The 21,731-nt window shown below is 42.1% G+C and overlaps 1 protein-coding gene across 2 annotated transcripts in view; it reads left to right on the top strand.

Annotated features, from left to right (window-relative positions):
* SWAP70 (switching B cell complex subunit SWAP70) overlaps positions 1–21,731 on the top strand; it is an 85,274-nt gene that overhangs the window by 42,677 nt on the left and 20,866 nt on the right. For both annotated transcript variants that reach the window (XM_075927949.2, XM_075927950.2), the window contains 4 exons: positions 5,442–5,669; positions 15,275–15,421; positions 15,990–16,098; positions 17,605–17,786. In XM_075927949.2, coding sequence (XP_075784064.1) covers positions 5,442–5,669; positions 15,275–15,421; positions 15,990–16,098; positions 17,605–17,786 — 666 coding nt within the window. The remainder of the gene's footprint in view (positions 1–5,441; positions 5,670–15,274; positions 15,422–15,989; positions 16,099–17,604; positions 17,787–21,731) is intronic.

The raw sequence follows: 21,731 nt of genomic DNA, 5'->3' as shown, positions 1-21,731 counted from the left end.
ATTGAGCTGATGGATATAATATTTAATGAAATGAGAGGATTACTTTTACCTTTTAGTAAGACGGGATAGCCTGTCTTTAAAAGCCAGTGTTTATTTTAGTTTATTAAGGGCGAGGTCTTTTGGAAATTTGTGTCTCAACTGGGGCACCTAACACTGCAGTTCATGCACATTGAAGTGGCATTCTTTGTTATTATTGGTGAAACTTGCCTGCAAATGGGAAGTAAGCTGCTTCCTGAATCTTACTGAAAGCTGAGGATTTATATAATCTGCTGCTGGAAAGCCCTGGCTGCATGTAAGTTATTTTAGTATAATAAGAGTTTGAAAAGTGGAAATAAAATTTATTTACATAAATTATTCACAAAAACAAACACATTTTAACTATTTATTCAACATGAATTTTAAGAACAAAAACAAGTAGTCCTATAGCAGCTTATAGAGACTTATATATTTTATCACAAGCTTCCATGAGCACAACCCACTTCTTCAGATGAGTGGAGATTTTTGTTCCATTCATCTGAAGTGTGTTATGCCCACAAAAGCTCATGAATCTATCTAATGTTAGTCTGTAAGATGCTACAAGATTGCTCATTGCTTTTTTTTTTAAGTTACAGACTATCATGGCTTCCCCTCTGAATCTGTTAATTTTAAGGGAGTCATAAATTACTTTAAGCAAAATGCAGGACAATGTAGCACTTTAAAGACTAACAAGATGGTTTATTAGATGATGAGCTTTCGTGGGCCAGACCCACTTCCTCAGATCAAATAGTGGAAGAAAGTAGTCACAACCATATATACCAAAGGATACAATTAAAAAAAATGAACAAATATGAAAAGGACAAATCACATTGCAGAACAGAAGGGGGATGCGGGGGGGTGGGAAGGGGGAGGAAGGAAGGTAAGTGTCTGTGAATTGCTGATATTAAAGGTAGGGAGAGTGGGATGTTTGTGAGTTAATGGTATTACAGGTGATAACTGGGGAAACTGTCTTGGTAATGGGTGAGAAAGTTCAAAGACTTGTTAAGTCCTTGTTGGTAAGTGTCGAATTTTAACATTACCAAGACAGTTTCCCCAGTTATCACCTGTAATACCATTAACTCACAAACATCCCACTCTCCCTACCTTTAATATCAGCAATTCACAGACACTTACCTTCCTTCCTCCCCCTTCCCACCCCCCCGCATCCCCCTTCTGTTCTGCAATGTGATTTGTCCTTTTCATATTTGTTCATTTTTTTTAATTGTATCCTTTGGTATATATGGTTGTGACTACTTTCTTCCACTATTTGATCTGAGGAAGTGGGTCTGGCCCACGAAAGCTCATCATCTAATAAACCATCTTGTTAGTCTTTAAAGTGCTACATTGTCCTGCATTTTGCTTCAACTACCCCAGACTAACACGGCTACATTTCTATCACTATAAATTACTTTACCAAGTGCTAAGAGTTCAGATGGTTATCTCTGATTGCTTTTACCTGAATGATCTTAAAGTGAGTAATTCAGAGCCATGCTCTCTGAAATGCCTAGTCTAAGGATCTATTCCTGTAGAAGCCTACCACAGTAATGAGCTGTACTGCTTATTACTGTGAGTAGTTGTACTGAAATCAGCAGGACTACTCATAGTAATAAGCACTATGGCTGGTAGTAAACGTTGGCAGAACTAGGCCTCTACACTTAGCATTTGAGCCATACGGTCATTGCACTGAGACCGATAGAAGTAGTCTCAGTAATAATTGTGCCACCCAGTGTTTATAAAATTGGAATAACACTTCTTGAAATGGCATCTACTTAAACATTTTCTTGCCTAAAATGTTGGCTGTTAATGCCATTTATGAAGGATGAAAACATTCCAACTAAATTCAATATCCAGTTATGTGTAGGGAAAGAGGTAAAAAATACTTGACCTTCCCTGCAAAGGTAAAATATATCTTTGCCTATAATAATCTCTAAGAGGACAGTAAGTCCTTACAAAAAGCAAGCACTACAGGAATGTAGCATATGAAGAATCATACATTGGATATGTTTCCTTATGTGTTTGTTTTCTTTTTGGGACAGCAAAGAGGTTATAGTTTACTTCCTCATTTTTCCTGTAGTATTAATTCTCCTACAGTATAACTGAAAGGAAGACTATTTATTAACTAATCTCAGTCTTCCAGAAATAGCCATAAAAATCCCCCTTCAGTTCCAGTTCAATCATTCACTGCTTTGTCAGACATGTTATAGTCTGTCACAGATTTGCACGTTTCATATTTCTTTGCCACAGACTTTGGTGAAGGGGGGTACTTGCTTATATCAAGATCAAGCTGGAGAAGCCATGTTGGCCCGAGCATTAACATATGTACTGAGGCTTGGTAGTCCTTGTAGGATGAATGTATGAGAGAGCACACAATCACCCCTCTTCTCCCAAACCTCTGAGGAGAGACTGTGCAGATCACTCGAGGCTACCAATTCTATTCCTTATATACACTAATCAAAAAGTGGATCAATACTCATGCTGCAAGGTTAGGCAGTCTTGTGGTGAATCCTTATTTGTCCCACATTGAATTTTCTGTCAGCCATGCAAGAAATGTCCTGTTTCCTGATTTCTCAGAAGCATGTTACTAGGGCAAGGGAGGTTGCGCAGCATCAGTGACATGGAGAAGGGAGATTTTCAGAAGTGACCAAATGTCTCAGAAGCCTAGGTCCCATTGGCTTTCATGGAGACTTTGAGCTACTGAGGACCCTGTCACTTTTGAACATGGGACGTACTAAGTCACATAGGTACACTTTTTAAAGCACCTACAATTGGCCTACTTTCCACAATGGTTCCGCAGGACTGTCTACCAGGGCAAGAAGGCCTAAAAAATACTAATTGCATATGTGCAGAAAAGGGAATCTGAAAGTTACCTTGTAAGACTTTAGTTTGATGGTGTCAACCCCAAGCTGTTCTTATAGCTTGTGACCATCATGTACCCTGCACACACAGAAATTCAGTGATTCAGAGGAACCACTATTAAGAGCTCTTGCATGACTTAGTATCTGGCATAGGATGGAGGCAAGAGGCGGGATCCATACCCCAGGTTTTATGGGGCACGTCTACACTGCAAGGGAAGGTCAAATAAGATACACAACTCCAGCTATGTAAATTATGTAGTATGGCAATGGTTCCTCTTTCCCTGGCCAGTGTTTTGGCTGGTAGCTTTCCCCCTTTGCCAGGGTTGGGGCTTGCAGTGGTTTTTTGGGGGTAGGGAGCCCAGCCGCTCCTGCTGGGACTCCCTCCTCCGCTGTTTCTAGCTCTATAACTGCTACAGCTTTGACTCAGACTCTTGCAGTCTTTCTCTTTCTGTCTCTCCTTCTCTCCTCTCTCTCTCCTTATGTCCTCTCACTGTCTCCCCCGACTTGTAACTAGGGAGGCTTTTAAAGGCCTCCAGCAGGCCTGACCTGCTGCTAGCTGATCCTAATCTGCCTAAGCCAGCTCCCTGCCAACTTCTCTTAATTACCCTACAACCCTCTGTCCCTAATTAGCAGGCCTTTTACCTTTTGGGGACTGTCTTTTCCCTACTCTGTAGCATCCCTGTGGTGTGACCTTGTCATATTAGCTGGAGTTGCCAGGTGTCCGATTTAAAAAAAAAAAAAAAAACACACACACACACAAACCCCCCCCCCCCCCCCCGAAACTACTGGACATGTAAAATGTCCGGTATTTTCTGTTTTTCTCGGATGGAAGGCCGCTTGGGATATTGCTCCCCTGCTGCATCTGGTGGGCGGAGCGTGGGGATTTAAAGGTGCGCGGACTCTCTTTTGTGTAGTGGGTTTTCTTTTTTTGGCTCAACAACTTTGGTTCTTCTCTCTTCCCCCCCCTTTTTTTTCTTTGCTCAACCAATTTTTTTGCTGCCATATTTGGTATTTTTTGTGAAAGTTACGTGGCAACCCTACTTATCTTAAATCTCTGTCCACACAGCGGGAGGTCGATGGGAGAAAACATTCCTGTCGGCTTCCCTTAGCCCTCACAAGGAGAAGGAGTACCAGTGCCAACGGGGGCACTCTTTGAGTTAAGTCTAGCGGGTCTATACTACACCTGCTAAATTGAACCCCGGAAGATTGACCATGGCAGTGTCTATCTGTGTAGTGTAGACGTGCCCATAGTTACCAGAAACACGGACCAGCTATTTTAGAGGCTGATTTGCCTCTTGTCTCCATAGGAACTTCTTGTTAGAGGCTGGTAGGCCATGGTGTACCATTATGACCTTGCTCCCTTTTGTCAGTCTTAAGTTGGCTGTCAGGGAAATGCTTTGCTTTTTTCTGTTGTCTTTGCCTCAGGCAATTAGGGCATATGCAGTAGCCTTGCCATGAAGCTGAGAGAAAAACACAGTAAGCCCTGTTCCCTTTATGCCTTTCTCTGATGTCTTGGACAAACCTGGCTTGTCTTCAGGACTTAGGGTTGCCAGGTGTCCGGTTTTGAACCGGACAGTCCAACATTTGAGCTTTCTGTTTGGGAAACAAACTGAGAAGATATAAATGTCTGGTATTTTCCAAATAAGATGTAATGTAGATTGTGATGTAATGTCAAGTGCGTCCGGTATTTTTATTGAAACCATCTGGCAACCCTATCAGGACTAGACCAACCCATCCTTAAAGTCTAATTACAGTACATCAAAGTGTTATGAATCTTCACACATAGGAAACTGAGGGTGGCCATTTTTATTGTATAGGTGTGCTTGTGGAAGGAGGAACTCACAAACTGGTATTGGTTAAAGATTTGTAGGGCTTTGTTATACATATGCTCAAAACACTGAATGAATTCAATTTTAAATAAATGTTATCAAGGTTTAGATCTCATCTAATCTCAGTAGAAGTGTTGTTACAGTTGTTTGACACATGATATGAAACGTATTAGGAAAATGAGAATTTGTTTTAGGAACGAATACATTTTCATCCTTTCATTTCTTTTGTATCCCTCCTGGTATCATAATACAGATTTTGGGAGGTGTCACCTGTGACCATTGCTAATGTATTCCCTTATCCAAGCTATTTCCTCTGCTCTTCCTTGTATGTTTTATTGGTTTACTTTTATACAATTGTATTGCTTTTGAAGCTTTCCCCTTTCTCACGTTAAATTCTGCATAATCTTGATGCCATTAAAGTATAATTTCCATGTATATAGCGCGTGGGCAGAAATCTCAATTTGAATGTCTGAACTTAGAAGTCTAAATACATATTTAAGCTTCTAAAAGTGAGTGCTCAGATTTTCTGGGGTGATGAGCAGACACAAACCCTACTGAAGCAAATAAGAACTGTGGGAGCTTAGAATCTTTGAAAAAGAAGCTGTTTATTTTAGGTACCTACATGGATATTTAAGAGACTAACCTAGGCTCTCAAATTGGAAAATTTTGGTCTAGAGCTTTTAAGTATATGAGTATTTTTAACAAAGAATTTAATGTAATTTTTGTTTCTCTTTCTTTACAGATTGAATACTTGCTTAAAAAACTCACTGAAGCAATGGGAGCAGGCTCACAACAAGAACAGTTTGAACATTACAGGATCAACTTTGGGGCTAGTCAAAAAGGTCTTTCCGCATGGGAACTGATTGAGCTTATTGGAAGTGGACAGTTTAACAAAGGGATGGACCGACAGACTATATCAATGGCAATTAATGAGGTCTTTAATGAGCTCATATTAGATGTGCTGAAACAGGTAAGAATTGCATGGAATGAAGTTTGAAAATAGTAGGTTGATGAGTTATTGAATAATGAGATTATTTGCAAATGAATTCTGCTGCCATAAACAGCAGTATCTTTGGCTGATGGCAGTGAACAAGCTTGAGGGATCTCCTAGTACTCCAGAGTTGATTTCTGTTAAGAGTTTGAATGTGGTTTATTTTTAAAAGAATAGCTACTATGTATGTTAGAGAGTTTGTGTGTCCCCATCTGTCTATCTGAGTCTGTTTGTTCAAGAACTCCTAAGAGCGAGGACTATCAGATTTGATGTGCAGCATCCTCTCATCATAACTTTAAATCAAGGTCATGCTTTGGTTGTGCCAGGACAATGGGATGTGAGGGAAATGCGATTGTTTCTCATCAAACAGAAAGGGATGGGTGAGAGAGCAGGGACAGTTATACTCACGAATGGCCATGGACAGACAGCGAATACCTCAGCTCTGGGCAGCATGGCCTCCAGCATCTCAGCCTGTCCTGGAGAGCAGCTGCCAGCCCCACCTCCCTGGACTGTCCTGGGGAGCGGCACTCCAGGCCACCCACAGTGAGAAGCCGTCAGGCAGCTTGCGAGCTCCCCTATCCCCACCCATCCTCAGTGAGAAGCTGGCAGGTGGCCTGCGAACCCCCCTCCCCCCACTTCATTCCAGGCCAGTCCCGGGGAGAAACCAGCAGGTGGCCTATGCGGCTCCCTCCTTCTCCCCCTGCAGAGAAGCCAGTCTCATATATATATATATATATATATATATATATATATATATATATATATATATATATATATATATATATATATATATATATATATGAGTTTGTCCATTTGTTTAAAAAAGCCTCCTAAATGGTAAGAGCTAGACCCACCACATTCAGTATGCAGCCTCCCCTGGTGAGGGGGGAAGCCATCCTGCTGCTGAACAGGTCCTGCCCGCACACTTCTGGCTGGTGTGTATACGAGTGGGGCCATTACAGCCAAGTGGCAGAGGGCTCCCTGCCTGGCTGTGGGACAGGTGACACCCAAACCCTACTGGCCCTGGGTGCAGGGAGACTGCAGTCCTGGCAGGGCAGAGCACAGACCTCAGCCAGGACTGTGAAGGAGAGTAGGAAGAGCCCCTTGCCACCCTTCTGTTGAATGGCTCCTTCTTGGCAAGATGGTAACAGGACAAAACATCCAAAGCACATAAGAGCTGGGTAAGTGAGATTACAGAAATTTAGCAAGGGAAGTGGGAGAAGATTTAATACCCCAAATAACTAGGTTTTTTTTTAAATTGACTAGCCAGTAAATTCAAATATCTGATAGAACATTGTCATTTACATCTTTCAACATCTACAGGAAAAAGGGTGCATCATTCTTTTGACTAGCTCTAACCACACTGGGTAGAACACAGCAGGTGGGTGCTTCTGTTAAATTATTGTGAATGAAGCAGTTAATACAACAGTTATGTTTTCATCAGTAGATTTCAATGCTAACAGCTAATTGAGATGATCGGGCTCATTATTTTGCTTGGAGCCAAATTGTCATCCCTTGTGCAGCAGTAAATAGGGTTGTAGGAGGACTAATAGAAAATTGAAAGGGGAATTCTCCCCATAACCTGGGAATAATGTACTATGTGGCTGTGTAACTCTCTCACATGTATGGTGTTCTTGGGTAATAGGAGCTTGAACTGGTCTTTCCAATGTGCTAATGGCCGTATTTGTTAAAAATAAATGTTTGGTAGTGTAAGTGTACCTGGTATGTTAATTATGCATATTAAAGCTTAGGGGATGGCTACTGATCTTCACTCATGCTATACTTGGATATATTTGCAATTGCCCAAAATAAGGGTTTGGTGAAAGCCGACTGTGGTGAGTCCTTTCTGTGTGGAGTGAGATGTAGGTTCTGAGGATCCCAAGGCCAGTCTGTTGAAGTCACCATGTCTAACTTGAAGACATGGAGTTAGAATAACTGTAGTTACATCTTTATGACACTTTGATATTTCCTCTGTGTGAAATACAAACTTTATTTTGGATCGGGTACTTTCAGACTCCTTCCCCCACAGAAAAGAAAAGGGAAGTGATCCTGACCTCAGTCTGCTTCACAGCAAACAGAAATGTGGTATTTCTCTGCATTCTGTTAATTACATTTATTTTCCACATAAACTGGACACAGTTGAAACACTGAACAACCTCCACGTCCCCGGCTACTTCTCCTCCTCACTGAGAGACAAAGGATGTAAAACTAGTTATCTAGAAAGGGAAAATATATGTTAAAAATTCCAAAGTTACATCACAAATAGTACTTCCTTACTGCCATTTATTTAGGGAAGGCAAAGAAGTTAGGCGTGTAGTAAATATCAATAATTAGGTCTAAGATTCCACAAATAGTTCCACTTCCAGTTTAATTGAGGAGAAATCATTTAGAAGTTTATCAAATGAGATACTCTTATTCTGCCTGAAGTCCTCCTGCTGTGTATGTGGATTGAAAAAGGAAGGAGAGAGGAGTTTAAAATCTTCTTGATGATAATGAAGATTGGGTATTATACATGTCTTATACAGATATTAGTGCACAATAAACTGCTGTGCAAATCTAGCCTGCCTACTAACTGACCATGCTACTTGGTACTAAAAGTGTCATAATGTGCTTTGATCTACAAATTACAGTAGATCAAAGCACATTACAGCACCAGCTAGTAGTGTATGGTCAGCTAGATTGGGTTAAATTTACACCTGTTTTCCTGAGAGGCAACTGTAGTTACATTTAGTACATGGAAACAAGCCCTTGGGGGGGGGGGGAGAGTTTTTTGGGGTTTTTTCTTTTTAAATGTAAAGTGGATTGATTACATGTAAGGAAATCCTGGACCCACTGAAATCAATAAGAAAATGGCTATTTACTTCAGTGAGGTCCACATTTTGCTCTGTGCCCCTCAAAGATAGTATATTAGCAGATTTTTCTGGGGTTGTTTGGGTCCTTAACTTGATTAAGGTTTTTTTAAAAAAACAAATACAAGGAAAAATGTACATAGTTTATTTGAATGATTGTATTTTTGAAAAATACAGCATTATTTTTATTTTGGATTTTTAAAAAGGAGATTGGAATTTCCATTTAAAAAAAAATTAAATGGAAAAATTTTAACATTGTATAAATTTTTTGTTCATTCCTATATACTTTTCTCATTCACTATGTTTTAATAATACGAGCTTATTTGGTGTCAGTAATATTTGCTTCTAGTTTTCAAACTTTAAGTATTGATTTAGCAGTGCCAAAACAATGCACCACTCCAAATTTTTCCATTTTATCTCTTTTCTGTAAGGTTTATTGAGAAGAAATCCTATTCCAGGTTCATCCTATTATTCTAGCTCCTCTTGGTTCAATCCAGGGATGAAAGAAACTTAAATTTCTTACAGGTACTGTTGTATCACAGCTCTTCTTGTGGGGGCTCTTAGGACAGGAGGATGGGGGCATTGTGATACAATCATATCTGTAAGAAATTTAAGTGTGCGGTGGAGTGTGGGGCAGATCAAGGCAGGGAGTTGGGGAGCGTCAAAGTGTGGCAGGGCTCAGGGCAGGAGGCGGGGCTGTGCAGGATGTAAGAATCATGTCAGGAGAACATTAGAATGGCCACACTGGGTCAGACCAAAGGTCCATCTAGCCCAGTATCCTGTCTGCCGACAGTGGCCAATGCCACATGCCCCAGAGGGAGGGAACACAACAGGTAATCATGATTGATCCATCCCATCATCCATTTCCAGCCTCTGACAAACAGACTAGGGACAACATCCCTGCCCATCCTGAGTAATAGCCATTGATGGACCTAACCTCCAAGACTCAGGGTAGGGGGCTGGGTGTGTGTGGGATGCAGGTGTCCAGTTTGGGGAGTGAGGAGGGGTTCAGTGCAGTGGGCTGTGGGAGTGAGGGATGCAGGAGTTGGGTTAGGAGGGGCTCAGGGCAGAGGACTGGGGGGTGCAGATAGGAACCCCTTCTACTCACAATCCTGATTCCTGTGGCTAAGAGGGATTGATGTGGCTGGGGGTTTGAAAGGGGTGTGGGAGGGGGAGGGAGGGGGAGAGAGAGAGAGAGAGAGACTGAAGCTTCTCACTGTTCCCCTTCCTGTGCCTGTCAGGGAGTGAGAGCAAAGTGCACAGCTTGTCTGCCCCTGCCCTCCCCAGCCAGTGTGAGGAATGCTGCAAACTACACTTTCCCCTCACTCCCTTACAGTAATGAAAGGGAACAGCCAACAGTGTCCCCATATGAATCAGGACGGGGGGGGGGGGACTTCAGCTCTCCCACCCTCCCTAAGGGAACCTGTAGGAAGGGAGGCTCAGGGCTGGGGCTGTTCTGGATGAGGTGGGGCATGCCCCTGGCCAGCCCCTTTCATATGCCTGACTGCTCTCTGCTTACTTCAGCAGCCTGTAGCAGAGCCCTGGGAGCCAATCTGAGAGTGTGCACCGTTTCCTCCTGGAGCTGAGTGCCGCCTGCCATCTGGCTCCCTCTTACCGGAGTGGCACAGCAGGGGCTGTGGCTTCCTTTCCCTTCTGCTTCTGTTTCTTTCATTTGCTGAGCTATGTTAGTTTTGAGGACTGTACTTGATTTGGTGACTCAGTCACTTTTCTGTTTGATTTCATAGAATCATAGAGCAGGAAGAGACCTCAGAAGATCATCAAGTCCAGCCCTCTGCCCGAGGCAGGTCCAATCCCAACTAAATCAGCCCAGCCAGGGCTTTGTCAAGCCGAGACTTAAACACTTCTAGGGATAGAGATTCCACCCCTCTCTAGGTAACTCATTCCAGTGCTTCACCATCTTCCTAGGGAAATAGTTTTTCCTAATATCCAACCTAGACCTCCCCCACTGTAACTTGAGACCATTGCTCCTTGTTCTGCCATCTGTCACTACTGTGAACAGCCTTTCTCCATCCTCTTTTGAATGTCCCTTCAGGAAGATGAAGGCTGCTATCAAACCCCCCTCACTCTTCTCTTCTGCAGACTAAACAAACCCAAATCCCTCAGCCTCTCCTCATAGGTCATGTGCTCCAGCCCCCTAATCATTTTGGTCACCCTACTCTGGACCCTCTCCAATGCATCCACATCCTTTCTGTAGTGGAGAGGGGGGAGGGGGGCAGAACTGGACACAATACTCCAGATGTGGCCTAACTAGAGCTGAGTAAAGGGCATAATCTCTTCTCTGGATCTGCTGGCAATGATCCTTCTAATGCACCCTAATATGCCATTAGCCTTCTTGGCTACAAGGACACATTGTTGAGTCATATCCAGCTTCTCATTCACTGTAATCCCCAGGTCCTTTTCTGCAGATCTGCTACTTAGCCATTCAGTCCCCAGCCTATAACAATGCCTGGGATTCTTCCGTTCCAAGTGCAGAACTCTACACTTGTCCTTGTTGAACTTCATCAGATTTCTTTTGGCACAATGCTCTAATCTGTCCAGGTCACTCTGGACCCTATCCTTGCCCTCCAGTGTATCTACCTCTCCGCCTAGCTTAGTGTCATCTGCAAATTTGCTGAGGGTGCAATCCATCCCCTCAACCAGGTCATTATTAAAGATGTTAAACAAAACTGGACCTAAAACAGATCTTTGGGGCGCACTGTTGGAAACTGACCGCCAACCTGACATCGAGCCGTTGATCACTACCCATTGGGCCGGATAGTCTAGCTAGCTTTCTATCCATCTTACAGTCCATTTATCCAATACATATTCCCTTAACTTGCTGGCAAGAATATTGTGGGAGACTGTATCAAAAGCTTTGCTGAAGTCAAGGTATATCACATCCACTGACTTTCCCATATCCACAGAGCCAGTTACCTCATCATAGAAGCTAATCAGATTGGTCAGGAACGACTTGCCCTTCATAAATCCATGTTGACTATTCCTGATCACTTTCCCCTCTTCCAAGTGCTTCAGAATGGATTCCTTGAGTATCCTCTCCATGATATTTCTGGGGACTGATGTAAGGCTGAGTGGTCTGTAGTTCCCTGGATCGTCCTTCTTCCCTTTTTTAAAGATGGGCACTACATTTGCCTTTTTCCAGTCATCCAGTATCTCTCTCAATCTCCATGAGTTTTCAAAGATAATGGCCAAAGGCTCTGCAATGACATTTGCCAATTCCCTCAGTACCCTCAGATGCATTAAATCTGGGCCCATGGATTTGTGTACGTTTAGCTTTTCTAAATAGTTCCTAACTTGTTCTTTCCCCACCAGAGGCTGTCCACCTCCTTCCCATACTGTGTTGCCTTGTGCAATTGTCTGGGAGCTGACCTTGTCCATAAAGACAGAGACAAGGAAAACATTGAGTACGTCAGCTTTTCCCACATCATCTGTTTCTTCCCTCATCTAGTAAGGGCCCCACACCCTCTCTGATCACCCTCTTATTGCTAACGTGCCTGTAGAAACCTTTCTTGTTATCCTTCACATCCTTTACTAGCTGCAATTCTAATTGCACTTTTGCCTTCATGATAACACCCCTGCATTCTCGAGCAATATATTTATACTCCTCCCTAGTCATCAGTCCAAGTTTCTACTTCTTGTAAGTTTCCTTTTTGTGTTTAAGCTCACCATGGATGTCCCTGGTCAGCCAATCTGTTCGCCTACCATATTTGCTTTTCTTGATGCGCATCAGGATGATTTCTTCCTCTGCCTTTAATAAGGCTTCTTTAAAATACTGCCAGCTCTCCTGGACTCCTTTCCCCTTCATGTTAGCATCCCAGGGAGTCCTGCCCCTGAGTTCTCTGGGGGAGTCAGTCTGCTTTTCTGAAGTTCAGGATGTGTATTTTGCTACTCTCCTTTCTTCCTTTGGTCAGGATCCTGAAATCTACCATCTCACGATCACTGCTTCCGAGGTTGTCACCCACCTCTACTTTCCCTACTAGTTCCTCCCTGTTTTTGAGCTGCAGGTCAAGCTGCGCATGGCCCCAGTGAGATCCTTCAGCACTTATTGGGGATAACTTCTTGATACATTCTCCAAAAACTTCCTGGATTGTCTATGTACTGCTGTATTGGTCTCCCAACAGATGTCAGGGTGATTAAAGTCCCCCATGAGAACCAGGGCCTGCGATCTGGAAGCTTCTCTCAGTTGTCCGAAGAAAGTGAGAAGTAACTAAATCCTTATGTTGCTTTAAGAGGTAAGAGGAAGCAGCTCTACGCCAAATTTGCTGGTCCTAGCTCTTACCGTTTAGGAGGAGTTCTTGATCACACAGACAGACTCTCTAAAATATAGTTTTGACTAGGCAGAAACACTACTTTTATTTTCACTTTCTCAGTCTTACTAATTAAAGTTTGTAGAACACTGTTTTTGGGATCATAAAAGGCTTCAGCTTTTGGGTGTGGGTACAGTTAGCTGATTAAGGCAGTGTAAGGTATTTTTGGAGAGAGGAAGAACCGCTTCCAGAAGGTGCAAGTTTTCTTATTTCCAGAGTTACACAGACAGTAGGGGGTGTGTGTATATAGCTAAAATATCTATCTAGTTCAAGGCTCTACATCTACCACTTGGGTAATCTTTCGCTATTGGCGTTTCACAACATTTCTCTGTCATGAAACATTATGGAGAACACATCCAGCAGATTAATATGCTAGTGCTAATAATGATGATAAAAAGGGTGGTGGTAAAATATTATCAGGCTCCAGAGAGTGCAGTATTATTTCAGTTATTTGCAAATCCGGAAAAAGGAATCACAAATTACTTTCATGAACTAAGCAACAGCTGATGGAATCGCGAATTACAAGGAGTGGAAACGTGTAAGAATCAGCATTTAGGGCCTAGTGTACATTGTCAGTCTTGGATCATAACTTCAGAGCCCACAAACAAAAAGCAGAACAGTGCTACCAAGGGTGCACAGTGCACTGGGCATGGGTAGTGGTTATAAGAGGCAAGGGGCAATACTTTCTCTTGGTCTTTGTGCTCGACTGTCCCCCTTTCTATCCCTATTCTGACAGTTCCTATAGGCTCCCACAACAGGCTGTTACAACCTGGTCACACTTCCATGGAAGGGCATTTTGTAACTTTAAAGTGAAGTGCCTTCTAAACTTAATATCATAACTTTGATCCTGTGAAAGAACCATTGAGTGGTAATGAAGCCATTTAACAGACATGTGCCAACCCAGAGGTATATATGGTCTGTTTCTGAATTTGCAAAAGCAGTTGTGCATTACTGTAATAAGTCTATAGGATCGTAGTTTAAAAGTTGATTTAAATTTTTCATTAGTTTGTTGCCGAAAATTCTAAGATCAGACTGGTTAAAAAAAAAATCCTTGCATAGGTATTTAGATGCACAATCGGAGTATTCTGCTTTAGCCTTAAATGCTTGGGTCTTCAGATGTAGAGTTTCTTAATTAAATTTTTCCAAAGACTGCCCTTCTCTAAAATACACATTTTAGTTTTAATTACTACAGTATAAAAACTTGCTTGCCAAGTCTCCCTGTCCTTTCTGTCTGTTCTTGCTGCTGTAATCTTTCTCTCTTCACCCCCTGTTGAAGAGGACCCTTAAAGAAAGAACACCCCTTTTCTTCTAGATCAAAGTAAATAAAGGGAAACTCATTTGTCCACCTGTTTGACGAACTAGTCTTAAGAGAACCTTCCACCAAAATCAGTACTTTATAAGATATAAAATCCCATCCATCATCATCATCAACAACCATGGGCTCAACACCCGTTGGTGTCCAATGCCTCCCTCACTATTTCCTTCCATTTTTCCCTGTCCAGTGTGGAGTGGCTTTGTTTCTGTAGACTAGCTATGCAGCAATCTACTATATATAAAATCCTTTGGTATGACTAAAATCTTTGGAAACATATTTTTTGCACATAAACATATGGTGAAATTTCATAAACATGTCTTTTGTTTTAGAGATCACACAAAATAAATGAGGGTTCCCTTTTTCTAAAAGGAATGGACTTTGTTATGAACATACTAACCTGTTCTGACTAATTTAAAATAATATCTTTGTTTCAAAAGTCTCAGAGGGGTAGCCGTGTTAGTCTGTTACTGAAAAAAAACTTAAACAGTTTGCAGCACCTTAGAGTAACAAAAATGTAAAAGGTATCATGAAGTTTTGTTTCAGTGTGTTAAATATGTAGTAATCTGGAATGATTACTTTCTAAATGCTTGAGTACATTTAAAATAAGAAAATATGAAACAGAAGAGCTGCATCATGTATTCCGTAACATTGAATGTTGTATTCAGATGGACAGCTGACTTGCCATTACTACAACATGTTTGCAAATTAATCTCTCTCAAACTTCAGGATATATGAAAAAACCTATCACTGATACTTTTAATTCCTAAATGTACTGCTTTTAATTAGGTACCTACTACATGTCCAGTCTTCCATTGTATGCCAATCAGGCATACAATGGAAAACATGCTCAATTTTTTTTTTTAGGAAAAAAAAGGTAAGAGTGTTTTATCAAATGCCATTTGCTACATTTGGGTTCAAGGTTTTAGCTGGAAGGGGGTGAGCTGAGAGAGAAGAGAAGAGGGAGAGTGGGGGAGATGGAGGGACCTGGAGTGGAGCAGTGGAGGGGGTATGAGTGGAGTCACAGGCTGGAAGGCTTGTCTCCCCAAGTGGCAGCATCATTTATCACCCATGTCAATGGGTCATTCCTTTTTTCAGGGATATATGTTAAAAAAAGGTCACAGGAGGAAAAATTGGACAGAACGTTGGTTTGTCCTAAAACCAAGTAGTATTTCATACTATGTGAGTGAAGATTTAAAAGACAAAAAAGGAGACATCGTGTTGGATGAAAACTGCTGTGTAGAGGTAAAAATAAATTCAACTCTCTCTAATTACGATTTTTTTTTAAACTTAAACAACAAACAGTCTGGTAAAGGCGACGAGGAGTCCTGTGGCACCTTATAGACTAACTGAAGTGTAGGAGCATAAGCTTTCGTGGGCAAAGACCCACTTCGTCAGATGACTGGAATATTTTAAAAAATGTATTTTGTGATGAACTCCGAGTGTGTCTTCAGAGATGGCGGGATTTGTTCTCTTCCTTCCTACCCGCCCCCCCTCCCGCCTTGTACATCAATAGGTCATTCTGTTGGGCTATGTGCCCAGGTTTTATTTTCACAAAGATCATTTATTGAAACAGTTGGTATATGCACAAATGAGTGAGTGAAAGGCAGCAAAAAATTTTCAGTTTTCCATGAAGAGCAGTTTTGCACCTCTATGTAAAACGGCAATTATATCCCAAACTATAATATGCAAATAAAATAATATACTGTTGTATGTCTTCATAACCTGTACATGTGACTGATTGGTGTATCAGTGGCATGAAGTGTATAGTATTTAGGTTCGCTGGACACTAATACTTTGTTTTCCATTCTAGTCCTTGCCTGACAAAGATGGAAAGAAATGTCTTTTTCTTATCAAATGTTTAGATAAGAGTTTTGAGATTAGTGCCTCTGATAAAAAGAAGAAGCAGGAGTGGATTCAAGGTAAGGTGGCTTAAGTCTTAGTGATGATGTGCAAGTTAAAGTCCTGCTTCTGCATGGCATTTAAGCATGTGCTTCAGAACAAGACTTTCAAAAGTGATTAGTGATTGGATGGTGCCTCTTGGTGTTCCCAGATTGAGACATATCAAAGGGGCCTGATGTCCAGAAAGAGCTGAGCACCAATACACTGAAAATTGGGCCTCTTCAAGGTGTCACATTGAGGCACCTAAGATCACTACTCACGTTTGAAAATCTGTCTTAAAGGCCTTTCATAAATGTTATCCTGTAGGAACAAGTCATCTGGAATTCTGCATACCAGCAGTTTGCTTTCAGTAACCGATTTGCTGCATGCTGTGGAGGATGCTAATGCAAAATGAAACCGATTACTTTTATTTGTTTGTTCATTTCTTTCTTTCTGTTCACATACCAACTTGATCTGTGATGCAGCCACATTTTTAGTGGTTTGGTTTATGTTTGTTTTTGGTGGGGTTGAGGAGAGCTCCTTCATCTCAACACCTTAAAACTGGTTTTTACTTTTGAGGTAAAATTGTCTAGTGAACGCAACATAGGGCTGGGCACCAGGAGCTCTTCTGCTGCCTTGTTGTGTAGCCTTGATCCGATCCATGAGAAATGATTTCAACGAGTGGCAGGTGCCAGCAGCAATCTGGATTTTAGTCTGAGTCCACTCTAACAGTCTCTGGACGAGAGTGAAGAAAAGCCAATTAATATCTGTTCAGCACTTTGAAAATTCAAAGCGCTAAGTAGTATTCTTCTTCCTTCCTTGTTTAGAGCATGTACTTAATTAAAGCTGCACAAGGGGTGTGTGGTTAGCTATTACCCAATCCTAAAACAGTACATTATTTCACTCTTCTAGTTAAAAAAAGGATCAAAATAGGAAATAGAAAAGAAAGCAGTCCTGTGTAGTTTGTGCTTCAGTAATCCTGAATATAATTAGATCAAAACCACTTTCTAGCTGACAGAATTTAGTTCCCTTTTAGCAGTAAGACGTGCAGCTCACATAAAATGCTATGAACTGAAATGTGAGGGAATTCCAGAAATTGTGCCATCTGACACCATGCACCTGAGAAACAAGAGGGGTTACAATCTGGATTAGAAACACTGAGAAAATGGCCTAAGGATGTGGCGAGAAATTTGTTGTCACTTCCTATGGTCTTAACTCTTACAATAAGTTACATTCACACCATCTTAATCTTGCCAATGCCCCTTAGAAATTGACATTGAATATGGACTAATCGGTGAGGATATTGGAACTACTGGACATTCCTCTCTTTGGGATACAGACGATATTGCAAAATGTAGAAAGACAGCACACTTATTTTTTTCTTGTCATTGGTTAACTTAACAAGAGAGTGTGGGAACGGAGTGAGAGCATTGTGTGAGATAACAGGATAGCTTTTTCTCACCGAGACTATCCAGGGTCTAGTATTTCTCCAAACTGAAGTTCTTTCATTGTCACTTTTCCTTTTAATCATGTGGACGCCTGTACAGCCATTCAGACCACTGTGAACCTGCTGCGGGTGGGCAGCCCTCCACCTCACAAGGAAGCGCGCCAGAAAAGGAAAGAGTTGCGTCAGAAACTGCAAGCTGAGCAAGAGGCTTTGGAGCAGCAGATGAAAGAACTCCAAATAGCCAATGAGAACAAGCAGCAGGAATTGGAGACAGTGAGAAAGGTGGGGGCAGGCTGGCAGCTTTCAAGGTTTCACATTGTACTGATCAGACCAGAACTTTGCCTAGAAAAGTGTTAGTTTGGTTGAGATTGAGTTTCTTGAAATATTAATGTTTTACACATGCGTATGCTTTATGCATCCCTCTTCCTGGGATGAGGCATACCTGGGTGGTCGACAAATACCTTTGATGTTGGCAGGGGAGCGTCCAGACTATCGCGCTGAGCCGACAAACAGCTGATCAGCTGTTTGTCAGCTCAGCGCGGCAGCCATGTAAATTTAAATGAAGCGGCGATTATTTAAATCGCCGCTTCATTTTACTGTGTCGGGTAGCCTAATCTACATGCCTCTGTCGCCAGAGGCATGTAGTCTAGACGTACCCTTCGGTGCATCTACACTGCACCCATAGCTCAAAATAAACTATGCAATTTGAGCTATGCAAACTGCGTAGCTTATTTTGAGTTAGTTTCAAAATAGCTTATTTCAAAATTTGGTGTGGTCTACACAGCACTTACTTTGAAATAACCCACTATTCCAAAACGTCCCTTACTCCTCGTGAAACTAGGTTTACAGGGACATGAGAATAGCGCGTTCCTTATATTTAAAAATGACGGGCATGCTCAAAAGATGCAGAATAGCGATTTTTTGGGATTCAGGAGGGACCCTGAAATAGTGCTGCAGTGTAGATGTAGCCTTCTAGAGTTTGACAGAGTTTCCATTAAGGTTTTCTTAGTTTTGATGGATTACTAAAACCATCTAAGTGCGGGGTGGCAATGGACAAAGAGAGGAAAACATCCCACCCCAGCATGCACACTTGAAATATGCTGCAGAGACCTTGTAATCCTATTGGAGCAATTTTGGGTAGATTGAGAGCTCAGACAAATGTATTGACCTTGAGTGCTTTGCTCAAACTCATGTTTTCTCATAAAATTTGGATCAACTTTGCAGAGCGAGAGATTCAGAGAGCTGGAGTGCAAATATTAGGAGAGAGCTTTAGAAATCAATGTATTGATTGCAGATGGTAGAGTTGCCTCCATCTGTGTGACTGCTTGTCTGTGAGGCATGGTGAATGTTAAATGATCCATTCCACCTACCTTAACCTTTACGGCCTCCTCTCTTACAGTCACCTCTCTTACAGCTGCATCTCAGCTATTATCTAGAGTTCTTCCTGTCAGCCTTACTGCCAGTCCGGACCCCTGTGCTGTAAAATGCAGGCAGCTGCCTTTTCCATTTTTAGAAAAGGCAGGAGGGCAGGAAAATATGCTCATTTCCTCAGAAAAGAAAAAATTTGTGTCCCAAAATTGCACTTGCCATTTCATGACCAGTGATAGGCCTTCAGTCCAATTATTTCATAAGTCATCAGTGTTTTATACCAATAGGAAGGGGGGAGTCCCATCTTCTTAGTGGGACACAGAACTTTCCACTGGTTCTGGTCAGTTCAGAGACAGCCGACCTTAAATTCATGACGACACATTTGTGTAAATATCACTTTCAGTGTTTTTCAGAGGTTTCAAAAATGTGTTAGCCATAACCTTCTAAAGTGGCTTTCTAGCAGATCTGCAGCATGTAGAGCATGTGAGCTGTGGCATAAAAGTTTTATCTGCACTCCTTTGGGAAGACCTGTATATATCCAATTAACTCACGTGTGATCATAACTCATGAGTAGCTAAGCCATGTGAAACTCTCTTGGCTCTCCATTTTCTGTTCTGTCCTTTCCTCCCTCCCACTCACCCCTCCTCTTGCTTGTCACACACATTTTTTATTATTTGTTAGTAATGTTGTACTATCAGTATGTGCCATGCCATACAACATGTGGAAGGAGACTTAGTCCTTGCCCCACTGGTGTTGCAAGCTATTAAAATGACATTTGTAGTCAGTAAGATGAAAAGCTGAACTGCTCTACTTGTAACCTTGCCTAAATTTCAATTGATTTTTGTATTTCTAGTTAGTGCACACTTGCCTCATTTCTCATGCACCTTCATAAATAGAAAATACCTGATTTATTATCTATTATTAAGCTATTATGATTAGACCAGATCAAATTATAAAGTAGAGTGACTGGACATAGACAGCAGAGAGTCACTCAGACTTTGAATTCATTACATGTATGCAGTCTGTGTTCCTGATCCTGAAAATGAATAGAGAAATTTAATTTTCACTTAGTGTACTTAAATTTAACTTTACAGTAAACTACATGTTTAATGGGTTTAAAATTATGCTAGTCTGTGAGAAGAATATCATTGTTGTCAATTCTTGTGACTTTGTCATACGTCTTGTATTTGGAGTTTTAAAAAGTCTCAGCTCCTAGAATCTCAGCTTTAATTTAAAAAGTAAATTTTTCTCTCTCATGATTGTGGAGAAAAGTCTAAAAATGTGTCCTGAGTGTATGCTGTCAGCACAAACTCAAAAGCAAATGAAAATAATTCAAAATGTATTTTAAAAAGTCTGGTGGTAGTTGTGAGCCTGATTTGCATTTTGAACACCTCAGTTCGGTAATACTGGAATATGGGGCATGAGTTTCTTTACCTTGCTCTGAATCTGATAATAGTTATTTTCAGGGCTCAACAAATTATACAATCTACTCGCTCATGGCGAGTAGATTGTAACCTGGAAGAGCCAGGTTCCGGCGATCTGCGCATGTGCAGATCACCGGACAATGTGGCTGGCAAGTGGGGCTCGCAGCGGTTCAGCGAGCCCTGGTTATTTCTGTTCTGATTTGATTCTTACCCCATAATTTTAAACATGGTAATGTGCCAAAATACAACGCCTGCCTTAGCCCACATTGAGTATTGCCTATTAATATCATTTGTGAAACTTATCCAGCAGCAAAAATCCTGGGCTTTGAGTTCTGTTTGCTATTACTTAAGTCAGGGTGGGCAAAAGCCTCTCAGCAGGCTGGATTGAGCCCGCCTAGGGCTTTGATCCAGCTCGCGAAGCAGTTCTGGGCCCTGCCCCCAATGGGGGGGTCCCAACCTGTGCCATGGAGGAGGGAGGTTAGGTTGTGGTGGGAGGAGGCAGAGCTGGGGTTGAGGCTCCTCAACAGGCCACATGGTCCAGGGCCAACTGTGGTGGCTGAAGTACCTCTGAGGCCAGCCCTGGGTTGTGTGGCTGCAGCAGTAGTATCTCTGGCCTTCAGGGCCGGCCCTGGGCTGTGTGGCTGCCACAGCGGTGGGGCCTCCCTCTGGGTGGCCTAGATAGCATGGCTGCAGTCGTTGTTGCAAGGGGACACGAAGCGAGGTAAGGTCCCCCTTCCTGCCCAGACCTCCTCACCCCAAAACCTGGCACTCCCAGCTTGCTCCGACACCATCTCTTGTTCTTGGACCCTCTCTCCTGGCCACACATTGCACCCTCCTTTGTTTCTGCTCCCTCCCCCTGGCCAGACACCCTATTCCAGCCGGCTCCCTTCCAGATCCTGCACCCCATCCCTATTCTACTTGCTGGCAGCCCTGTCTCATGCACTGTACCTTCATTTTTGTCTCTACCCCAGAGCCTAAGAAGGTCCATAAAATCCACTAACTTCAGAGCCCCAGACAAGTAAATCTGGTCTATGGGAAACCCTGAACCTCAGTCTCCCCCTTCCCTTCATCCTGTGAGGCTGGGGCACCAGAGGAGTGAGGTGTCTCAGTTGGGGCCACATCAGTGAGTGTTAGGGTTTTTTGGAGGAGATTTTTTGCTTCTCACTTGGGTGGTCCCCAAATGATTTTTCTGTGAGTCTGTGACCACAACTCAAAAAGGGTACCTCACCTCTCCCATAAATAAAGAAAACATTGAAACCTTTTGTGTTGGACATAATATTTAACTTCATTTTAAATAAAGTTTGATAAACTAACATGAGACAGTTAAAATGCTAAATCTTTCATAATTTAAATTAAACTGTTCTCACTAGCTGCAGTTGGTTCAGAAAAGGTCACTATACCCAGCAGGGTAGTTCTCAACCCTGCCCCTTCTGGC

The sequence above is a fragment of the Pelodiscus sinensis genome, chromosome 5 (genome assembly GCF_052426305.1).
Source record: "Pelodiscus sinensis isolate ZL-2025 chromosome 5, ASM5242630v1, whole genome shotgun sequence".
NCBI classification, from domain to species: domain Eukaryota; kingdom Metazoa; phylum Chordata; order Testudines; family Trionychidae; genus Pelodiscus; species Pelodiscus sinensis.
This window is presented reverse-complemented; position numbering and strand designations above follow the sequence as displayed.